Source organism: Carya illinoinensis, chromosome 7 (assembly GCF_018687715.1).
Source record: "Carya illinoinensis cultivar Pawnee chromosome 7, C.illinoinensisPawnee_v1, whole genome shotgun sequence".
Classification (NCBI taxonomy): domain Eukaryota; kingdom Viridiplantae; phylum Streptophyta; class Magnoliopsida; order Fagales; family Juglandaceae; genus Carya; species Carya illinoinensis.
Genome location: NC_056758.1, coordinates 42722289 through 42744714, shown reverse-complemented (window position 1 = coordinate 42744714; position 22426 = coordinate 42722289). Strand labels below are relative to the sequence as shown.

Genomic DNA, 22426 nt, shown 5'->3' with positions numbered 1-22426 from the left:
TTTATTTTGAGCTGTTGCAAGTATAAAAATTTTAAATTAAAGTAAAAAATATTAATATTTTAATATATAATAGTGGTTGAGTTGTAATATAGTCGGTGGTTATCATTGTCTTGTAGCGGTAAACTTGAAGGGCAATCACGGAAATACGGTATAAGTCGTGCCTATATAAAACCGCCCCCAAGCTCAAAACCCTAATCAGACACGACAGCTGGAGTTGTGTAGTAATCTAGTCTCTATCCATTTGCTATCGACGAGGTCTCCGCTCTCGCGAAATATATAATCTTTACACAAACTCTCTCAATATCTCTTTCCCCAAATTTTAATTTTCAGCTAACCATTTTCCTTTGCAGACTCTACAAACCCTAACCCTAACCCCACCCCCCCCCCCCCCCCCCCCCCCCCCCCCCTTCCTTCTTCTCAACTTATTCGTAGCCTCACAGGTAATTTCGATCTCCTCAACCTCTCCCTTTTCCTTCAATTTTACATCCGAATCCCTAATCCCTCCTTTAACCTCCTGAATCAATTTGATTCTTAATTCCTATCTCTGATTCTATTTCTCGAAACCCTAAATACTGATATCCTTGTGTATGTGTGTAGGATATGGGAGAAACCAGGGAGAACGATGGGTACGAGGAAGAGCTTGTAGACTACGACGACGAAGAAGCCAATGCCCCAGCCTCCGCGCTCAAAGTTAATGGCGAAGCCACCAAGAAGTGAGTAGAGTAGTCCTCGGAACATTCATTTCCATGTCGAATTTCTTGTACCTTTTCGGTCGATTTGTTTAGGAAATGATGGCTAATAACCATCTTTTGCTTGGGTTCGATGTGAATACAGGAAATAGTGTGCTTAGTATTAAGATCTGTTCTCTTGCATATTTCCATAGAAAATTTTGAAAAAGATGAGAACGAATTGTTCGGAGTGTAAATGCGCTTATTTGGTGCCTTTTTTTTTATGGTGCAGGGGCTATGTTGGAATTCACAGTTCAGGATTCAGAGACTTCCTTCTGAAGCCAGAGCTTCTTCGAGCTATTGTGGACTCTGGATTTGAGCACCCGTCGGAAGGCAAACTATTTACTTATTTTGTAACTCTTTTTATTAGCGGTTGATAAACTTTTGGAACCATACCAAAAACAAGTTAAAAGAATTTTTGAATGGCTGGAACCATATTTGAATATGCTAACTTGTTTGAGACGTTTCTGTATTTTGTACGTACTTATGAGTTATGCTAGAGTTTCCTTTTGTTATTTGACTTGTTTATGTATTCACTCAATCCTAATTCTATTCGTAGATTAATTTTCTGTAGATGATTTATATAACTGCATGTTTACAAAACATTTTGTTTCTTTGAAAGAGTAACATTTTCTCTGCTTCCTACTATTGTAGTTTATCACCCGGTGAATTTCTTTGGTCTAAATGAAAAAAGGACAGTTTTTTTTTGGAAAAATTGTTCTTTGTCTGGCATTTGGCCCTTTTGATATGATATTCAATATAGATTGGTTCTCTCTATATTTATTGAATCTGGCATGATTAGAAATTGCTAAATATGGTGGTTTTTTCTTTGTTTTGTATCTTATCCTTTGCGTCCTTTTCCTGGATAGCATTTTTATTTGTTAGTAATTTTTGGATGCTTTACTTTTCAGGTAATATTCTATTGTTATAAACTTGATTTCGGAGAACTTAGTCGGTCTGGTAATCCTTTGCATTAAAGGATCAGAGAGGTTATATTTTTACTTACCGATGGTTCCTTCGATGCAATTTTCTTTGGTTCTTCATCAGTGCAACATGAATGTATCCCTCAAGCCATCCTGGGAATGGATGTCATTTGCCAAGCTAAGTCCGGAATGGGCAAAACTGCTGTTTTTGTTCTTTCAACATTGCAGCAGATTGAACCTGTTGCCGGACAAGTTTCTGCGATTGTGCTGTGTCATACTAGGGAGTTAGCTTACCAGGTATATTCAATATTTTCCTTTGTTACAAGGCTCATAATTTTAAATTCACTTGCTTACATTGCTAGTCTTATCAGAGTTTGTAGTCCATCATTTAATTTTGTACCCCTCTATTTTACAGATTTGTCATGAGTTTGAGAGATTCAGTACATACCTACCTGATCTCAAGGTTGCTGTCTTCTATGGCGGGGTAAATATCAAAGTGCACAAGGATTTGCTGAAAAATGAATGCCCTCATATTGTTGTTGGAACGCCTGGAAGAATATTAGCACTGGGAAGAGATAAGGACCTTTCTCTGAAGAATGTGAGGCATTTTATTCTCGATGAATGTGACAAGATGCTTGAATCGCTAGGTATGATTTAAACTCCCCCCTTTTAAATTAACTTATTTTTTCAGTGTCATGTTTTCGCATAGCCTTAATCATCATGTGCTTATATGTTCTGCAGACATGAGGAGAGATGTGCAGGAGATTTTCAAGATGACTCCTCATGATAAACAAGTTATGATGTTTTCTGCAACACTCAGCAAAGAAATACGGCCAGTTTGTAAGAGATTTATGCAAGAAGTAATGTTCCATGGCCCGTAATACTTGAATTTTGAAGTCTTTCATAAAAAATCTGGTGCTTCCATCATGTTAGGTTGCCATTGGCGTTGTACTTTCGCTATGTATCCGATAATTTTACTGGGGGCTGAGTAGTGAGGTGGAAAACTTTTAGTCCGCTCAAAATTGTGTGGGATCGGTGTCTTAATGTTCCACACACAAAATTTTTCCTTCACTCTTGTTGTAGTCCTTTTACTTTCTTAACTTGGATGATGGGGGTGTCTTTATTTAAGTTATTGAATCAAGAGAAGGGGATGGGGAGGGTAGTTTTCTATCTGGGTTGTGCTGTCAGTTATGTAGTAGATTACTGGTGTTTGATTGGCATGACTTCCTGCGGGGAGACAGCAGATGGAGCAGGATCTTGATTCAGGGGATGTGCATCACTCATTAATTTCGTTCTGGATTCCATTAGCTTGAGGAAAGGCCCTAATATGATTTACTGTGACATTTGTTCGTTTCAGCCAATGGAAATTTATGTTGATGACGAGGCCAAGTTGACTCTTCATGGTCTTGTTCAGGTATTATATCCTTGTCAGTTGATCATCAGTTTTGCTTTAGGAGTCTTTGTGGATGTATCTTACGTAGCACAATTTAAATGGCAGCACTACATCAAATTGAGCGAGTCAGAGAAAAATCGCAAGTTGAATGACCTCCTCGATGCGTTGGACTTTAATCAAGTTGTTATCTTTGTCAAAAGTGTCAGTAGAGCAGCTGAGCTGAACAAGCTACTGAAGGAGTGTAATTTCCCCTCGATATGCATCCATTCTGGGATGTCCCAAGAGGAAAGGTTTGTATCATAGTATACTTGTATGTCTGTTGAAATGATTCATGATTTTGATTGTTTATTTTAATTTTTTGTACTCTGTAAAGGTCCACATTTTATAGATTTTTTTTACCATTCTCTGCCTTGTACTGTCTATTGGTTCATGTGTTTTATGTTATATTGGTCCGTATTTTACCAATCAAAAAAACGTTTTAAGTTATATTGTTTTAGTTCCATATTCTGTTCCTTCTGTTTGTCGTCGTTTTCATGGAAAATTTGGTCAATATTTTTTAAGTCCAATTACATTGATTTTTCATTTCAATCTGTTCTGATTCCTGGTACCCTGTGTGGGATTTTCTCATATTGCTCAAACACATAATAAAATGTGAACCACCATCATTATTTACATTAGTATGTATTTGTAGATTGACACGCTACAAGGGCTTTAAGGAGGGGCAGTCGAGGATTCTCGTGGCCACAGATTTGGTTGGCAGGGGGATCGATATTGAACGTGTTAACATTGTCATTAATTATGACATGCCAGATTCTGCTGACACTTACCTGCACAGGGTAGGTTCAAAATAATATTGGCTTTTATTTTATATAGGTTTTCATATTCATTCCTGAGGTTTCTAACTGCTTCTAACAGGTTGGTAGAGCTGGTCGGTTCGGTACTAAAGGGCTTGCAATTACATTTGTTTCATCTGCTTCTGACTCGGATGTTCTCAATAATGTATGTCTTCACTTTTTAGTTTTGAATGTTTCATTTCTCAATTTATTGGTGGTTTTCTTTTATTTTATTTCAATTGTTTTGGTTGGATAATTGCAGGTTCAGATGAGGTTTGAGGTGGATATAAAGGAACTTCCTGAGCAAATTGATACCTCTACATACAGTAAGTTTTCTCTGGTCCATGTGATCGCAATTCCTTCCATCCTTACACACTTGGATCTGCCTTTTCATTATTTGTTCTATTACGAGAAACTGTGACCTTTTGGGCCGTTGGATTTTATAAGTTAAGAAATATGAGGTCTGGTTTAACAGAAGTCTTATAATAATCTTGTTTTTGTGCTTGCCTGTTAACTAGGTGTGGGGTCATGGATGATTTATTCTTCTTCTTCTTTGCTCTTTTAAATTTAATTTTTAGTATTTTTTCAGTAAATTTTCTTTGCTGATAAAACATAAAGTTTTTCTGGGTGATAAACAAAGCTTCATTGTTGACACTTGTTGCTTGTATTATAGAGGACTGAACTTGTTTCCATTGGTGTTGCAAATACAATTGCAAGGGGTATAATAACCATTTCCAAACTTGTTACTTGCAGTGCCATCGTAAGTGGGGGATTCACAATGTTCCGTATATCCACATTAAAGCTTCACATGGGAACTATAGGCGGGTGTGCTGCAGACTCATCGTGTTCTGTTTCAAATTAATGTGAAACAATTGGCTTGAGAAATGGCAGTTGCTCAGATCTGGTGTACACTGATTTGGAGTTGATGTAGCTTTTAAAAAAACTGTTCTGGGACGAGTAGGATGCAGCGGAATTAGGTTTTATTCCACTAAGACTTTGCAATGGAGTTGCATTCCGGTTTCTGAATTTTTATTATGTAGCAGTCATATATGCATTTTTCAACAATTAATATGTTATATGTGGAACTTAAGACCTGTTGTTTTAGGAGTAGGGAAAGATTATTTGGCCCATACAAAAACGATGCCCAGTTTTTGAAGATGCATGCAATTGCCTTCTTGAGATTGTTGTGCATTATGTCTACTTGCATATGGATATCAGAGATGTGGTTGCCGGTTTAGGTGTATTGCTGGGTGTTGACGGGCGGAATGATATGCTGTGTTTTGCGAGGCTTGAAAGACGTGGGGGTTGTGTGATTTAAAATGGGCTTTTATGGGATTTGATTCAGCAGCTGCACCAATTTGTTGATGAGCTATGGTAGCCGCAGAAAGGGCATCTTGATAGCAGTTTGAGCCATTAGCTCCTTTTTGTACCCCGCCCAATTTTGGCGGTGGATATAAAAGTTTCTATGAACATTTTCTTTGAGAAAATGTAGGGTCCTGGCTAGCGTCGCTGTGGTCCAAAAACCTTGTGTTTTTGGCTCAAATGGATCTGCCCCGAAGTTCAGAAAGAAGGGAAAAAAAAAAAAATCGTCCGGGTTATCTTGAGCATACTCTCTTATATCATCCTCGTTTACTTGTTAGATTATGGTTTAGTTTCACCAGGTGACATTTCCCTTCCCTCTCGTTTCGTTAAAGAAGCAACAAAATCCTCTCCTTTTCAAGCCAGCGGTACCGTCGGCTTTTTTCTGACTCTGTCGAGGAGTAGGGTACCGCCAAGGTATCGCATAAACTTTACCAAGGATCCACCAACTCAGTTTTTTCAAGCTTTCCTAAACAGATGCAAACCTCTCTTCTCAATCGTCGAAAATAAAGAGAGTAATCAACGCCCAATAAATCTCTCGGCCCATGTGCAAATATTTGAAGCTACGCACGTTCTTGAAATAACGTGATGTATCAACTAACCTCAGGATAAAATTTGACTTGGTGGTTTTCTGATTTCTTCGATTAGACTACGCTTCTTGCAGGGCAGCTAGTTGGCAAATGCAAAACGAGTGCAATTATTCCTGCCTAGTCACTAATGTAAGAAGACTAATTACTAAGCTTCAAATAAATCTCTAAGCCAAAAGATGGAGTGTGACTGTGCACAGGATAAGTTGTCAAATTCAATGGGAGTTTAGGTTCATAAATCCTTAAGTGCATTAGAATTAGGATGTCATTCATGGCCAAGATTTTGAGTTTTTATGCAATTTAGAGACCTTATAGTGAAAAGAGCCATTGAAGGAAAGTTCATTAAAGCACTAGGAGGCTACTAGAGTGTTCTTAGCTGTCACTTGGAAATACATCTGGACTCTGCAGAGGAAGTCTGGAAGCTGCCACAAGCACTTGTATCGGTTATAGTCACACAAAAGAAGAGATTTAAAAGACGAGCATGCAAACACTGAAAGGGGATTAGGATTAAAAACAAGTTGTGGGCCGGAGTTCTTTTGACATGTCCTGTCAGAGCGGGCAACCTCGTATGGATGGCTCAGGGAACTGCTCTGCTACACACGCTCCCAATTTTGACCATACCCAATGAAGATCCTGTTTGCCACATCTTGCCGTGAATGACCCTTCTCAGGATATATAATTGAGTGATCCATCCCCATACTCCCTTGCATTCGTAAGTTATGCCAACAACCATTGCATTTGCTTCCATTCTTTTTGCATTTTCCCGCCTTCTTCCACAAACACAAATTTTCATGATGGCCTCGGTTAGCCTCGAGGAGCTTCATCATTACCACAAAATTGATAGGGATGTATTCTCTCGACTGGTTATACAATTTAAGCGCGACCCTGCAGAATCCTTACTTGTCATGGCTGTTTGGCTGTGGCTTGAAGAGAAGGGTTACCCGAACATTGTAGTAAAAATGGTTGGGTTGCCTGATGCTGTTGTGAGTGCATTAGCAAATGAAGCTGTTTTATGTTTGAAGTGTCTAGAATCCAAGACTCCTCTTGTAGCACCAGGTGGTGGAATTCCCCTGACTGCAAGACTTATGGAAAGGGACATTTCTTTGCAAATGTTCAACCACAACAGATTCAGCGCAATCAGCGGGATAAAGAGTTTTCTTAACAGTGTTTGTTGTCATATTTTCAACGATATTCTACAACGTGCTCTGGATGGCTGTTCCCAAGTAATTTTGAACGAGCCTCTTGTGGTTCCTAGTTCTGCACACCCATTATTTGGTGCCATAACTGTAGTACCAAAACCAATGGGTAGTGATTTTTCTATTGGAGGATTATGGGATTGGCAACCAACTGATGGTGTTACAGAGGATGATAGGACAATGTTTCTGACTTTCTCGCGGGGCTTTCCCGTGCTGGAAGAGGAAGTGAAGGAGCATTTTACAGAACTATATGGGGATTGTGTGGAGAGTGTCCAAATGGAGATCGTCCCTTCCAATGAGCAACCCTTGTATGCTAGAATGGTTTTGCATTCTGTTACTTTTGTTGATCGGATTTTGAATGGGAAACGCATATCCAAATTTCGGGTCAATGGCAAACACATATGGGCTCGGAAGTATGAACGCCGAGAATTGATCATCTAAGAGATCAGCCTGGTTCGAGAACTTTTAATTTTCCTTTTCTTTCTTTGCAATTCGCATCTGTAATAAACTATGGTCCTGGGATGGTGGGGTTTGGATATCCTTCTTGAATGGGCTTTTGCCTTTCCTATTTTTTGGGCCCAGAATGGACTTCCGTCAGTGTAGGTTTTTCTATAAGATCCCACATAGGTAGAGACATCATAATTCGAGTTGCAAATATGGAATTTTGGGTTTCTAAATTCAACTCTTTTGAAGCGTTAATATTTCAGAAACAAACGCTAAGAACAGCACGAGCAAGTATGGCAATCGAAGGTAATTAATTACATCTCACTTTGAGAAACTTACTCTAATTTTTGTGTTTATACGAGAAACTCATGAATCATTTGATCCGTTAGATTTGCTGGAAAAACATATTTGTTAGCTGTCAAATAAAAAGAAGGTGGCGTTGTACCGCAACTAGCCGTGGAACTTGACACATTCACGAATGAATTCGATCCAGACGGAAATCATGCACGTGATTGGAATCGGCACATCGAGCATGACACATCCGGTTGCAGCAAAGAGTCTTAACAACATCGGCATTGACCTCTTAAGTGGAAGATACATCAAGTTGGTCAAAATTGATTATGATGGTGGGAATGATCATGTGCTTGATGTTTCAGTGGGATATTCTGGGATCCCATTAGTGACTGTTCTCAGCCATTTAATAAAGATGGCGTCTGACACAGTTCCAAGTTCTATTTTTGTGGGCTTGACGGACTCTAACGGGGCTCTCTTGGAAATGGAAAGCCATCTGGTTATTTTTTATTTTTTATTTTTTTTAGCCATCTGGTTATTGATTGGGTCTTCACGTCGTCACTGCCATTACCATTGATCCCTTCCATCCATCGACAAAAGGCTTGAAAAGGATGACAAGATTAAGACCTCATGTAATATTGTTCTTCCAGTTTCCATGGTTTTGTTCATGGTAGTTATTTGCGTCCTTCCATCAGTTCTAAGAAAGCTGAAGAAGCAACTTTCAAAGGCTACTCACAACTTAAGAAAACGAAAACCTATTGGGCAGGGGTGGATATGGAAGTGTGTGTATATATAGATATATATAAGGGCATCATCTTCGATCCTCCGAAGACCTAATTAGCTGTTCAGAGGAGAGTGGTTGGTGGGCTGGGTCATATACAGTTGGCTGGCTACTTTGGAACATGACCAAGCCCAGTGCCATGGTGCGAGGGAGTGAATTAAAGAGCTTTACTTCAGTAAAAATAGTATAAATATGCCAAGAAAAAGAAAGGCGTAAGTAGACAGAGCAGAACGGGTGTTGGTGAGAAAGACAAAAACCAAAAAAAAAAAAAAAAAAAAAAGTTATGAAGCCGCCCCCCCATGTCGATAACTTTATTCTATATACAAAGGTTGGTGACCAGTACTGATCTAACACGTCAGAGATTGGTCGTGGAAAAAGGGGGAATGATACAGTATATTTTAATTTCCCAGTGCACTGTCATGATTTATTTAAATTAACGTAAAAGTTTGTTCATTATACCGTAAAGTCTGTACGTAACCCCTACATCGATCCTTGACAAAATTACCCGGCACCCCGTGATTGGGACCCACTGTCTTTAGTTCTTTAATTCATTTTTTTTTTTTTTTTAAGCAAGCGGGAACAAATAAAATAATTTTTAAGTAGTTTATCCCCACCCTTCTGCAAATTTGAATTTGAATTATATATATGGATTATAAAATTGTTAGGAACCTTCACCCTTCCCCCCTTAACATCGACCAAGAAAATATGGGTACATTATCCAGCCAATAAAAAAACAAAATGCATTATTGCTTTGATTTTATTTATTTATTTGAAATGCTATATCTGGTTCAGCGCAATGTGCGCATATGTACTCTCTGCAATAATGAGTTTTTGAGTCCGTGTTATATCTCAGTCAAATCAAGCTCAAATAATAGATCAGGAAAGAAAAGTCTTTGTAAGGTAAGGATATACAAAATGGTTTTGGTTTGGAAATTATTATAGAAGCAAGCGCGCGGCCATCAACTCATCATCATCATCATCAACGGTCCCTGCATGGAAGCTTTGAATTATATGTCGTACATCCATGAACGTTCGTCTCATATATAGTGATCCTTTGAATAAAACAAATATGAATAGTTTTTCTTATAATTAATTAAATTCTGGCACACGTGGCTGCATGCAGCTATGTCTTGGTTGGGCACCATATTTGACTATTAATTTACATATATACCAAACCTTCCTGTTTTGTCTATCGATCATTTTTACATATAATACTAATAATTATGAGTTCATTATTCAGATACAGCCTATATATTGAGACATCTTCTGTAAACATTGACTAGCTTTTCCGGTCCTCACGTTACCCAACCGCAATTACCTACTACCAAATAAACAAAACAATGAGAAAATTAACATAAATAATGTACCCAAGTGCTTTGAAGGTTGATCCATCGAGAGAGAGAGAGAAGAGGCTCTTATCTGATGGGGACTCGGGGAGACCCTTTTCCAGCTACCCTGTCACGTCGATCCGTCCTCATGCAGCTTGTTCATGCATGGCGTGAGAATTGCTTTTGACAGTTCATAACTACAAAAAATTAGGAATTAGCATTATTGACCTAATGATAAAGCAATAACACCTTCCTCAGATGCTATTTATTAGCTTTGGAATTCTGGTGATCGTACTTAAGATAGGTTTGACTAAAATAAGTAGTAATTAATTATATTCTATTCTATTCTATTCTATTTCTAAGAATATAAAGTAAGATTCTGATAATATTATTAAAGTAATCCGAATTTATCTATACTTCAAAATTACATATCAACTCAACAGTACTGTACTATACATTATGTGAATTTTCATTTTTATGTATGATATAAGGCTGAGTAGAATTTGTCTTCAATTCAATTATTCACACCAATTTCTTCACTATTGGGCTTTGCACCAATTGTTGATGTTTTAACTGGCTGTATTTGCGTGGGCCCAACTGGAGTGGGGTCATGACTCATGAATGATTGACATTTCAATTTCCGGAACATTATTTTTTGCCTCTTTGTTTTCCTAAATTATAAATTTTAAATAAAATTATATAGGAAAAAAAAGGGTAGAGAAAAGTGAAAACGCAAAGAGCCCCATTCTCTGCCACAGACATATCAACGTAAAGTCGTAGAGTTTTATGCTACATATGACATATATCTACCCTGGTCTCCTCTTCCTAATATATATATTATTCCTTTTCAGGTTCAGTCCCAAACTCCACTACTGATTTTCGAATCTGATCCACACTGTGAGGCGAGAGCGAGCGCAACAGTAACAGCGTCGGCGACAATGGGCAAGGGCGGCGCTTCAGGCGACAGCGTCGGCAGGAAGATCTGTAAGTCCTACACCTACGTTTTCATCTGGATCGTCCTCAGCTTTTCGGTGATCGTCTACAACAAGTACATTCTGGACAAGAAGTTGTACAACTGGCCCTTCCCAATTTCCCTTACCATGATCCACATGGCCTTCTGCGCTTCCATCGCCTTCCTCCTCGTCCGCATCCTCCGCCTCGTCGAGCCTGTCTCCATGTCCCGCGAACTTTATCTCTCCTCCGTCGTCCCCATCGGTGCCCTCTACGCCCTCTCCCTCTGGCTTTCCAACTCCGCCTACATCTACCTCTCCGTCTCCTTCATCCAGATGCTCAAAGCCCTCATGCCCGTCGCCGTCTACTCCATCGGCATTCTCTTGAAGAAAGAGTCCTTCAAGTCCGACACCATGGCCAACATGCTCTCCATCTCCCTCGGCGTCGCCATTGCTGCCTATGGAGAAGCTAAATTCGACTCCTGGGGTGTCATTCTCCAACTGGGTGCCGTGGCTTTCGAAGCCACGAGGCTCGTCATGATCCAAATCTTGCTCACCTCCAAGGGTATCTCCTTGAATCCCATTACCTCCTTGTACTACGTCGCTCCCTGCTGCTTCGTTTTCCTCTCCGTGCCCTGGATCTTCGTGGAGTATCCGTTGTTGAAGGAATCTTCTAGCTTCCACTTTGATTTCTTCACCTTCGGCACCAATTCTCTCTGCGCATTCGCTCTGAATCTCGCGGTGTTTTTGCTTGTGGGAAAGACTTCGGCTTTGACCATGAATGTGGCCGGCGTGGTGAAGGACTGGTTGTTGATCGCGTTTTCGTGGTCGGTCATTAAGGACATGGTGACACCCATTAATTTGTTTGGGTACTTTCTTGCTTTCTTGGGTGTCGCCTATTACAACCACTCGAAATTGCAGGCTCTGAAGGCGAAGGAGGCGCAGAAGAAGGCTGCCCAGGTCGATGAGGAGGCTGGGAGGTTGTTGGACGAAAGGGAAGAAGATGGATTGGGAAAGAAGAGCGAATTGCAAAATTAATTTAATTAGGAGCTCTAGAAATTTTAATTTGTGGAAAAAGTGAAGGAAGAGTACGGAAATAACGAGAAAGGAATGAAATTGTGCTTCGTGTTCTGCTAACTGTGGTTGTTCTTCAGCAATGTTCAGGGATTTTAGATTCGGTCTGTTGCTTATAGTCCATTACACTGTGTCTTACGAGTAAGTATTAAAGACGCTCTTTTTTTTTTCCCTGGATTATGTTTGTGTCGGAACTCGTTCGTATAAAATGTTTGCTATGGTTATTTCTTCATATTTAAGGCTATTACGATTTGGTATGAGGCGGATATCTACATGACATGGTAGTTAGGCTCACATTTTGGGGTCATTTTCTATATTTCGTTTGATAATGTAACCTTTATCTCGAAGTTTAATATAAGTCTTTGAAAGAAGGGAAAAACGTCTCTTTGAAATAGGAGAACGATTTCTTAAGAGATAGACAAACGAACAACAATTTCATAAGAGGCACTATAACATTGAATTAGTATTTGCAAAAACTCGCTTTTTACACCTAAAGGTTTCCAGAGCTTCAGTTCGGTGATTGCATGCGTACTCATTCGGAGCTTCTTATCAACTGGGGAGTCATGCTCTGTGCTGGTTTGTTGAACCTTCTCTTTTGTCATTGCCTTGTGCTGAATGGATTAGATCTCTCTCTCGCTCTCTCTGATGCTTCATGCTGCTTTTGTTCAAACTCGTTTGGTTCCAGCTGCCGCGTGTCCTTGAAATGAGCAAAGCATTCTACAACTGTCATCGATGCGAAAGTGTAAATCTACACTCGATTCAAGAGAAAAGTTTATCAAAAGGGTTTGGTTATGTATCATCATTGGGTAATGAGCATGACCCGTTGGTGTGAATTTGAATCCAATGAAAGCTATTTGAAGTTTGAACTTGACCTATTCTGCTGATTTCACATGTATGCAAGTCCTGGTTGCATGTGTTAAGATAGTTGATCTTGTCCTGTGGCAAGAGGGCTTACCCCAACTACAAAACCTTATGTCAGAGTATATGTTGCACCACCTCCTGATCAGCACGGCAGACTGATTTTCCAAGGCCAATCCTCTATACAGAGTATAAAGCACGGTGGTAACATGGCTCTATCTCAAATAAGGAATTCAGGTCAGTGGCACCCACAGTTTTGTCGCACACCGGATATATTAATAGATCTGTTCTTTCGACAGACAGGCCTTTCGATCAAACTTTGGCACGGTTACCTGAATGATCATGAGAGGGGGTCAAGGAGGATCTAATCCATCTGTAGTTCTCATGAGATTCCATGAGCAAAAAAATTATGGCTTCATTAAGAAACTCAAGAATAAGGAAATGACAACTAGATTATCAGCATTGTCACCAGAAATCTTTACACGAGCAGAACCCTTCCTTGAAATGGTGAAACCGGTTCCGGTCCCTCACCACTATTTCTCGATTATAAATCTTAGAGATGAATTTAGTAGCAGAGTGGCAATCATTACAAACTCGTAAATTCTTCACAATCCGAATAGGAGTTCCTGGTGGTGTATTAAGAAGGGCAAAGGCAATAGCCAGCTTTTCGCTGTGCCTGTTCAAGGCATCCTCCTTGTCTTCTTCATCAATATCCAGTAACACCTCTGACGTGGTGGGAGCATATCCAGCCCTCTTCAACTCCCTCCCCATTTCGTCCACCATTTCATAAATTTCCTTGTACTGTCTTTGTGATTTATCTCCAGCTACAAATTCATAAATTTCATTATCGAGCTCAATCATGGTGCTCCCAGGAGTCTTTGTCATCCCCTTCTTGTCCATCACCTCTCTAATTTTGGTTTTCTTATCCCAATGGGACATTTTTGCATAGATGTTGGAAAGTAATACATAGTTGGATTCATGCATAGGCTCATTTCTGATTAGCTGTTTAGTGATGTTCTCTCCAATCTTGAGCTCGCCATGAGCATGGCAAGCACTGATCAGGGTTCGCAAAACTATTGGGTTTGGCTTGATGGGCATTTTTTTAACAAACTCCAGTGCCTCTTTGACCTGTCCTGCCCTGCACAGCATATCCACCATACATCCGTAGTGTTCTATCCTCGGCACAATTTTAAATTTTTTTGCCATTGAATCAAAATGTTTTCTGCCCTTTTCAACTAAACCCGAGTGACTACAAGCAGAAAGCAACCCAATAAAGGCCACATCATCTGGAGCCACCCCAGCTCCTATCATCTCTTCGAATAAGGAAACGGCTTCGAAACCACGACCGTGCATTGCCAGACCAGCAATCACAGAAGTCCAAGAAACAATCGTTCTCTCGCTCATGTTTCTGAACAATTTCAGAGCTTTATCAACATCGCCGCACTTTGCAAACATGTCAATGAGGGCATTACAGAGCTCCACATTCTTCTGAACCCTCTCTTTCTCAATATACGACTCAGCCCACTTCCCAAGCTCAAGCGCACCTAAATCCGTACAAGCAGAGAGAACCAAGACCATAGTGATCTCATCTGGGCGAACTCCCACCATCTGCATTTTCCTAAACAAACCAATCGCATCTGTCGACCACCCCAGTCGGACATACCCTCCAATCATCGCACTCCAAGACACAGAGTCCAACTTCGGCATCCCATCGAACACCTTACGAGCAAACTCAATCCCTCCACTGCAAGAGCTATACATGTGAATCATAGTATTCTGAACATGAGCATCGTCATCAAATCCCAATTTCACAACAGATCCATGAAGGGATTGACCCAAACTCAAGACCCGGAGGCCAGCACAGGCCTTGAGTACAAATGGGTACGTGAATTTATTTGCCCAAACTCCATAATCAAGCATTGCATTGTAAAAATACAAAGCTCTTTCCTTTGACTGACTAGTTTGAGCATAGGCTCGAATGATGGTATTGAAAAGGAAGGTATCGTAGAGCCGGGTATCAGCGTCGGGTGAGAATATAAAGGATGAGGCATAGTCAATAGCGTCGAGATCGGAGGAGGTGGAGGCGAACTTGGTGAGGACGAGAGGGTTGTTATGGAGACCCAATTTTAGGATGTGGGTCTGGGTCTGGGCGAGCTTCGGAAAAGTGTTGCAGGTATGGTCCTGGAAGAGGGCCAAGCAGCGCTGCTCTGCTGCTCTTTTACTGGTGGTAACACTGGAAGGGTGGTGGGGCGAGGATGAGGTGGTGACCGTTGCCACGTTGATGGTACGTAGCAACTTCGGTCTTATGGCTGAAAATTGCATTTTGATTGTGGGTTTAGACTTTGGACAGACGAATGTCACAAATCAATTTTCAGCGAAGAGTTACTGCTAACGAGTCACGGAGGACAAATAAGTACAGATATTAAAGAAAATTGCGTCCTACTTCACATTTGTGTTTTTTCATTTAAAGAAAATTGTACACTCACTTTTCAGGCACGTCTGTTTATCATCTATACACAGTGAATATGTTATAAAAAAATAGTCATGGGAGCTCAGTTTCACCATTACAATTGATTCTAGAAAAAAAAAATTCATAAGAAGAGGAGAACAAATGGAAAGGTATATTGGTATTAGCTCATAATTGGTAAAAATCTATACTTATTCTGTGTAAATGCCCCTTGTACAAGCTAATAAGAGAATCAATCATATATATATATATATATATATATAGGTTGTTACGTTAAGAAAATTTAAACTATCCGAAGCTTTATACTGAATAGAAACTAATTAAAATCAATCCAGGGGATCTTGATCTTGAAGAAGCATCTATTGGATGCATGCAAGACCGACTAATCCTCTTCTAGCAACTGATCATGATGAGTCTTTGGCTGCAGTACTCCCATGATCAAATTCTGCAAATACAGAACGTATCAGCATTAATGCATGACGATTGGCCTGTATAAATTATTGTTGTTAAACCAGAGGAGATATGATGATCGTGGACAATGCTATTACTGTATAAACTCGACGTTGATTTTGGAGCTGTACATAGAGAGGGTGCGAAAGGCCTTAAGAGACAAGGCCATTGTTGTTGGCCATGGGTCCTCTCGACAATGATCAAGTACCAGCACCACTATATGTATTCGCCGGTGCATGGGCTGTACCGGGGATACATGCCATAATAACGAAAACGGCCATGATATCGGTAACTGCCACTGATGCACCGCATTCAGTATTTCCGACCACATGCCTTTCCGTTGTCTCATAAGCCCTCCGACACTGTCGCAAAATATCCGTCCGTGGGGAGTTGGTTCTCGTTGTGGGGAAACAAAAACAAAAACAAATCAAGTAAGATACATATATAGGACTAAGGGCTCGAGGGGAAAAATAACTTTTTAGAGAAAAAACCATCGATAATACAAAGTACTGATTTTTATGCTAATCAAAGAAGGAAGCGAAGAATACAAGAACAGATCCATGAAGAGAGAAGAAAACAGTACGAAAGTGCATGCATGCATGCATGGGATGGGAGGTGGAGGCCAGGGTCTGATGCTTGCTTGCTTGCTAGCTACTTACGCAAGTAGGGAGGAGCATATATAGTACTTTGCCGTCCCAACGTCCCCGAGAGCTTCAAGAATAATATCCAAGCATATGCATAGATATTACTAGCGGATCGGAAGCAACGTTGTTAAGAAGGCCGCCGGCCTCATTTCGATAGTTTTTCTAAATTTTATGTAGGTTGAATCGTTGATGACCCAGATCGGCATGCATGCATATATATGCTGTCTAATTAATTTCTTTAATTGTTTAATTCCCATCATCTTTCATATATACTTCGATCTTATACGTGGATCATAACAGAGCTAGGTCAATGTTTTATGTTTTTCAGGATAATTTCGTGTAAGTCTCAAACCGTCATGTGGGACATGCAGCGATATAATTCCTTTCCATTTTGGCAATTCAAAACTATTTATATATATATATATATATATATATGATTTTGTTAATTTTCTCCCGGCCCTCTCAAGATCATGATGATCACGAAGTGTTAAAATCTTCAGGGTCCCAATTACTTGGAGGAGGTTTGCACTCAAAACTCGTTTCAATTCATTTCATCTTATCTAATTATTATATTTTTTAAAATTTTCATAAAAAATATAATAAATAATTCAAAATTTTAAAATTTTAAAATAAAAATAAAATTATAATAATATTTTATTCAACTTTTATCTCATTTCATCTTAACTCACTGTTTAAATCTATTATAGAAGTTGGTCCACTGGTAGAGTTTTAGAGGGGACTTGGGAAATATAATTGCAGGTAGAGTCCTTCTCATAAAAAATAATGAAAAATTTTACTTATCATTTTTATATCACGCCAGTCTGCATTACTTGTCTGTCATTCTAAGGCCCAAGACTGGCCAGTCTGGTCTACCAGCTCTTCGCTTTATTTGTTTCATTCTTGCACATTCTTTTTTAATGTATCAATATTGCTCCAAAGTAATTAAGTTACTGTTTAGACAGTTAGTTAAAATAAGATGAATTGATATAAAAATTAAATAAAATTTTGTTAGAATATTTTTTTAATAATATTATTATTTTAAAATTTAAAAAGATTGAATTGTTAATAATATTTTATATACAAATTTAAAAAAAAATTATAATAATGAAATAAAACATTTCTTGTATCTAAACTTTCTTGCTTTGACTCATATAAAAAAAATAACAATCTGATTGAATTAATAAATAAATAGAAAATTGAAGTTTTATTGTTCCCCTTGAAGTATCGATACATCCAAAAAGAAATACTTAATTGTTTATCTCTTTTTCACACCTTGAAAAACTGGAATTAAAGAAAGAAATATATATATATATATGTCTATTTTCGTAGGCAAACTATGTAACAATATCTACAAAACTAAATGCAATTAAATTATTACAGGTGAACCGTGTCTCTTTTTTTTTTTTTTACACGGAAATAGGAAAACCATCTTGGGGGAACGTTTGGCGGTTTAGGTTGGGTGATTTGCAGCATGAAGAAAGGTGCGTTATAACTTATAATCAGGTGGATCTCAAACCATCTCCCATGCCACAAAACAAGGGAGGAAATCCAAACAGAGCCTTGTTCGCTTCACTATATTCAAGGATTAATTTGGTAAAGTCGTTTGTAAATACCAAACAACATCCTTATTCTCCAGGAAATACCTTTGTTATCACCCACCTACCAAGCTCCAAGGCAAAGAAAGCTAACGGCAAGCCTAACAAGTTGCAGCAAACAATATAGGTAACACAAGCTTTCACAGACAAAGAAAGGGTGAAAAGAGAGGGAGAGAGAGATTACCTAACCTCTCCTCTCTCTCTTTTTTTAGGTTTTGCTCATTTTCCTTCCCTCTCACAGTCCCTTTCTCTATTTTTTAACCGCCTCAAAATCGGTGTTTCCTATACACCGATTCTTTAACATACCCATTTATTCCAAAAACCGAGTCTTACTCTTCCAAATGCTCCGAGGTTAATTTAACCCATGAAAGCAAACGGCTTTTCTTCAGAATCCTCAAAACAATAGCACATTTGCAAGGCTCCGACAGATGGGTAGGAGACTTTTCGACGATAAACGAGATGCGCTTTTCTCTGTTTGTGATTTGGGCTCTCAGTGGAGCCTCCAAGAGGGGTTCTTTCACCCTGGAGGCTTATTCGCCAGCGTCGGTCAGGTCGGAATGGGGTTCGATGTTTCGCCGAATCCTCCAGATTCCCGTGACAATGGGGGTGTGAAAGTACCGTACCCAGATTTGTACGCCAAGTACATGTCGTCTCTGGAGGGATTTCGGATAGTTGGGGTTGGGAAGAAAAAGACGAAGAAGGGCGTTCCAAAGTTGAAAATAAAGGTCTCTAATCCGTCGCTCAGGAGGCTGATAAGCGGCGCGATAGCTGGGGCGGTATCGCGGACGGCGGTGGCGCCGTTGGAGACCATAAGGACGCATTTGATGGTTGGGAGTAGTGGCCATTCCACGACAGAGGTGTTCCACAATATCATGAAGACTGATGGGTGGAAGGGATTGTTCAGGGGTAATTTGGTCAATGTGATTCGGGTCGCACCTAGCAAGGCGATAGAGGTACTAAATGAATCTCTTCAATTTAGATCACTTTTTTTTTTTTTGGGGGGGGGGATATAACGGCTATTGCGTTGTGGATAAATGGTTGCTTGGTTTGCATTTTGCTGCAATTCGTTTGTCGGTTTACTTAGGTACTCGTGTAAAGTCACGTTGCTTTACACATTCTGCAAATAGACAAGAGAACTCTTGTCGTTTGGTTACGATGCTTACACGTTCTGAAATGGATGTCCTTACTGTTTTTGTGCCATGCGACAATGAAGTTTAGGATCAGTGACGTATAAATGGTTAAGGTAGCTGTTTTTTCTTTTTTGTCAATTTTATTCTGTTTCCTTAACATCGTCATAATTTGTGTCTTTGACTTGAAAGTAAGATGATTGGATTGTGGAACTGCATTTCTTGCCGCTTTTTAAATGTGATAATTTAAAGATGAGTGTTTTATGTTCAACTGAAATAGAGGCATCAGTGAATCTTAAACTGCTTCTTTAAGATCCCATGGTTTTACAAGCAGAAGTATTTTACATCTTTTCAAAAGGTGTTATATTTACAGTTGCATATTAGTTATGGTCGTTTTGACGTTTCCACTTACTATATCATTAGTTTGCTGACTGATATAGAAAGTATTTTGCACCCTGGCACCCTTTCTGTTCTCACTTATATATATCTTGTATCTTTAAATATAAGAGCCACCATCTCTGCGGAGATGGTCTCTGACTTCTAATAAGCTATGATTGAAAAAAGGCAATAATCTAAATTGGAGGTGTCCAGATTTTCATGCAGTTTGATTTTGGACAGAGAAATGGTGTTTTATGGATTTTTGTGGTGAACATCAGTTTTACTTGGTGATTCTCTTGCGGCACGCTCTATAGTCATCCAAGTCAAAAAAAGAGAAGTAGACTTTATATTCATCAAGGGTAGTCAACTTTCAAGACCTTAAATATAATAATTGTTTTTTTATAAGTATAATAATTGTTTCGCTCTGTTTCTAAACATTTGTGCTACTCTCAATTCCAGCTATTTGCTTATGATACGGTCAACAAGCAATTGTCACACAAACCTGGGGAACAGCCCAAACTCCCGATTCCTGCCTCGTTAGTTGCTGGGGCCTGTGCTGGTGTCAGCTCAACTTTGTGCACATATCCTCTCGAATTAGTCAAGACCCGACTAACCGTTGAGGTACATGTAGATCTAAGCTTGAAATTGTGCTTCTCTTTTCGGTATAAATGCAGTAGTTGAACTAGTGATCTGTTGCAGAGAGGTGTTTACAAGGGACTATTTGATGCATTTTTTAAAATACTGAAAGAGGAAGGACCTGCAGAACTCTACAGAGGCCTTACACCTAGTCTTATTGGGGTAATTCCATATGCTGCCGCTAATTACTTTGCGTATGACACATTAAGGAAAACCTATCGTAAAATATTCAAGCAAGAGAGAATTGGCAACATCGAAACCCTTTTAATTGGATCAGCTGCTGGAGCTATTTCAAGTAGTGCGACTTTCCCACTTGAGGTGGCTCGCAAGCACATGCAGGTGGGGGCTCTCAGTGGAAGGCAGGTATATAAGAATGTGATCCATGCACTTGTAAGCATATTTGAACAAGAAGGGATCCCGGGTTTATACAGAGGGCTGGGCCCTAGCTGCATGAAGTTGGTCCCTGCCGCTGGGATTTCTTTCATGTGCTACGAAGCATGCAAGAGGATACTGATAGAGAATGCTGAGGAAGCATAAAAGGAATTTTTTGGGAGTCCTAAATAATTTCACGAAATGCATCTCTCGGAGCAAAGAGAGAAGAGAAATACACATTTTTTGCGTGCCATGGTTAAGTTATTGTGTTATTTTGCTTTTTTACTCACCTCTGAATTATTATCATCATCATTAGTATTGTTTTCCCTCCTATTGCGACTCGGTTCAATGAGTCTTGTTTGTAAGGTTAGATCTGATGTTTTTACAGTTGAAATGACTGGGAACACCTCTCAACGAGGTGCCAAAATTTTGTATGCTTTAGAACCTTGCCTTAAACGTTCAGACGACGTGCATAAGTTTGTCATTAGGCTCTTCATTTTCTGGATAAAGAAATAAATAAATAAATTTTTAAGAGATTTTCAGAGGGATTCAACACAGCTTTTATATTGTTTCCATTACTTTTCAAGGTGAAAAAACTCTCTGTAGCTTTCTCAGCTTTTTCAACTATAAAGGTTGGAGGATGGTTCGGATGCATCAGCTGATCGTCAAGCAGATGACCATTGACACCACTTCCATGGGATTATTTGACAAACTCTTGGTTGGGGATGTCGCTTGAGGCAACACAAAAGACTACAAAGTTAAGCCCTCCCTCTGCCCGATCCACAACAGAATGAGATTAACTTAATTGGATGCTCAACCAAGAGAGGGCACAAATTTTCTCACATACTTGGAAAACAATGCGGTGACAACAATTCATTTAGAAACAAATTTGAATACTACTGAATAATGAGTGTGTAGCTTACAAAAATCCATTCAAGAAATGCGATGATAGCTTATTAACTTCACTAAACAAAGCCAATCTAACAGTTTACTACCATAGATTCTCCATGATAAAAAGAACTTGACACTATATCTTAAAATATATGTGAATAGTAGTGAAATAGTTGTGTTATCAAACATGAGCACTAAATACCAATCTAAATTGCAGGTAGCATTTTCCTTCAGTTCTACTCCTCATAATCTAACGCTTCCTCTCCAGCAGCAGCCATCAACTGGTCAAATTTCTCCGACTTCCCCAGCAATATTTCAATCTATCAAACAAGAACAAGATTATACAAAATCAGGCTCAAAGACAAATTACAGGAGTCGCAATTTCGTGAATGGATACAGTGCAATTTGGTTGACTTCCCAAAAAAAGAATACTTAAAATATTAGTCAGAAAGGAGATGAAAAATCCCTTCTACTAAAATGCTAAACCCAAGCCCAACCAACCCTCCAGATGCAAGCAGTTGCTCATTTGACAGACAGCATGATAAGAATCACCAGAAAGCCCCAACCATTCAGTCATTAACAACACCCTCTTTGGAGTCATAACAATCCAATTAGTTGGCCAAACCTCATGCCATTGCTTGGAATGTGACCGTATCAACACCGGCCTGAGCCGATGACCGAGGGAGGGTCTGACTACTTTCTATGATTAATAACCTTTGTTCTCAAACACTACCTGTGATTCATGGAAGTAACTAGCTACTCTAATTGGTAGGGTTGGCAAATCCACTTCTATAGAAGCAGATTGCAGCCACGTAGACCTGCATTCTCTAAGAGCAGTACAGCGGCCATCTTCTAAGAGCACCGCAACCTCAAGCAGCTGAGGAAAGAAAAAAAGTTCACCTACATTCTCTCTTCAATTAAAAGGTATTAGCCATATGTCTTGCCAATATCAAAGATCGATCTTACGGGCTGGCAATAAAGATGATGCCAAATTGTTCTCAATCCCGAAATTTTACACTCTCTCTCTCTCTCTCTCTCTCTCTCTCTCTCTATAGCTTTAATGGAGGAGAGGGCTGGAGCAGATAAGAAAGATTTATTCTGATTTAGATTCGGAGATAAAA

General features: G+C 39.4%; 5 protein-coding genes and 1 long non-coding RNA gene across 7 annotated transcripts; 4 read left to right on the top strand and 2 right to left on the bottom strand.

Moving 5' to 3' along the window:
• Positions 1-196: 196 nt before the first annotated feature.
• On the top strand, positions 197-5056 carry LOC122316456 (DEAD-box ATP-dependent RNA helicase 15-like). The gene is made up of 12 exons (XM_043132982.1): positions 197-440; positions 598-713; positions 961-1061; positions 1776-1948; positions 2067-2298; positions 2393-2511; positions 3009-3065; positions 3150-3334; positions 3736-3880; positions 3960-4043; positions 4140-4203; positions 4631-5056. Exons 2-12 carry the CDS (start codon positions 601-603, stop codon positions 4639-4641), a joined length of 1284 nt encoding a protein of 427 aa, XP_042988916.1. The 5' UTR covers positions 197-440; positions 598-600; the 3' UTR covers positions 4642-5056.
• Positions 5057-5209: 153 nt separating this feature from the next.
• LOC122316457 lies at positions 5210-9514 on the top strand. The gene is made up of 2 exons (XM_043132983.1): positions 5210-7769; positions 7853-9514. The coding sequence occupies exon 1, from the start codon at positions 6543-6545 to the stop codon at positions 7458-7460; it is 918 nt and encodes a 305-aa protein (XP_042988917.1). The 5' UTR covers positions 5210-6542; the 3' UTR covers positions 7461-7769; positions 7853-9514.
• Positions 9515-10671: 1157 nt separating this feature from the next.
• Positions 10672-12119, top strand: LOC122316443 (probable sugar phosphate/phosphate translocator At4g32390). The gene has a single exon (XM_043132964.1). The coding sequence runs from the start codon at positions 10802-10804 to the stop codon at positions 11849-11851; it is 1050 nt and encodes a 349-aa protein (XP_042988898.1). The 5' UTR covers positions 10672-10801; the 3' UTR covers positions 11852-12119.
• A 196-nt stretch (positions 12120-12315) lies between these two features.
• Positions 12316-15246, bottom strand: LOC122316442 (pentatricopeptide repeat-containing protein At4g21065-like). Of its 2 annotated transcripts, none has more exons than XM_043132963.1 (2): positions 12760-15246; positions 12316-12635 (listed from the first exon to the last, which is right to left on the bottom strand). In XM_043132963.1, exon 1 carries the CDS (start codon positions 15065-15067, stop codon positions 13211-13213), a length of 1857 nt encoding a protein of 618 aa, XP_042988897.1. In that variant the 5' UTR covers positions 15068-15246; the 3' UTR covers positions 12316-12635; positions 12760-13210. The 2 variants fall into 2 exon arrangements, with proteins under 2 accessions (XP_042988897.1, XP_042988896.1); XM_043132962.1 differs by having other exon boundaries at positions 12316-13077; positions 13215-15246.
• Positions 15247-17751: 2505 nt separating this feature from the next.
• LOC122317445 (adenine nucleotide transporter BT1, chloroplastic/mitochondrial-like) lies at positions 17752-20967 on the top strand. Its single transcript, XM_043134548.1, has 3 exons — positions 17752-18854; positions 19866-20027; positions 20106-20967. The coding sequence occupies exons 1-3, from the start codon at positions 18330-18332 to the stop codon at positions 20577-20579; spliced, it is 1161 nt and encodes a 386-aa protein (XP_042990482.1). The 5' UTR covers positions 17752-18329; the 3' UTR covers positions 20580-20967.
• A 305-nt stretch (positions 20968-21272) lies between these two features.
• On the bottom strand, positions 21273-22364 carry LOC122317040. The gene is made up of 2 exons (XR_006244364.1): positions 22039-22364; positions 21273-21625 (listed from the first exon to the last, which is right to left on the bottom strand). It is a non-coding gene; the product is annotated as an uncharacterized LOC122317040 (long non-coding RNA).
• Positions 22365-22426: the final 62 nt, after the last annotated feature.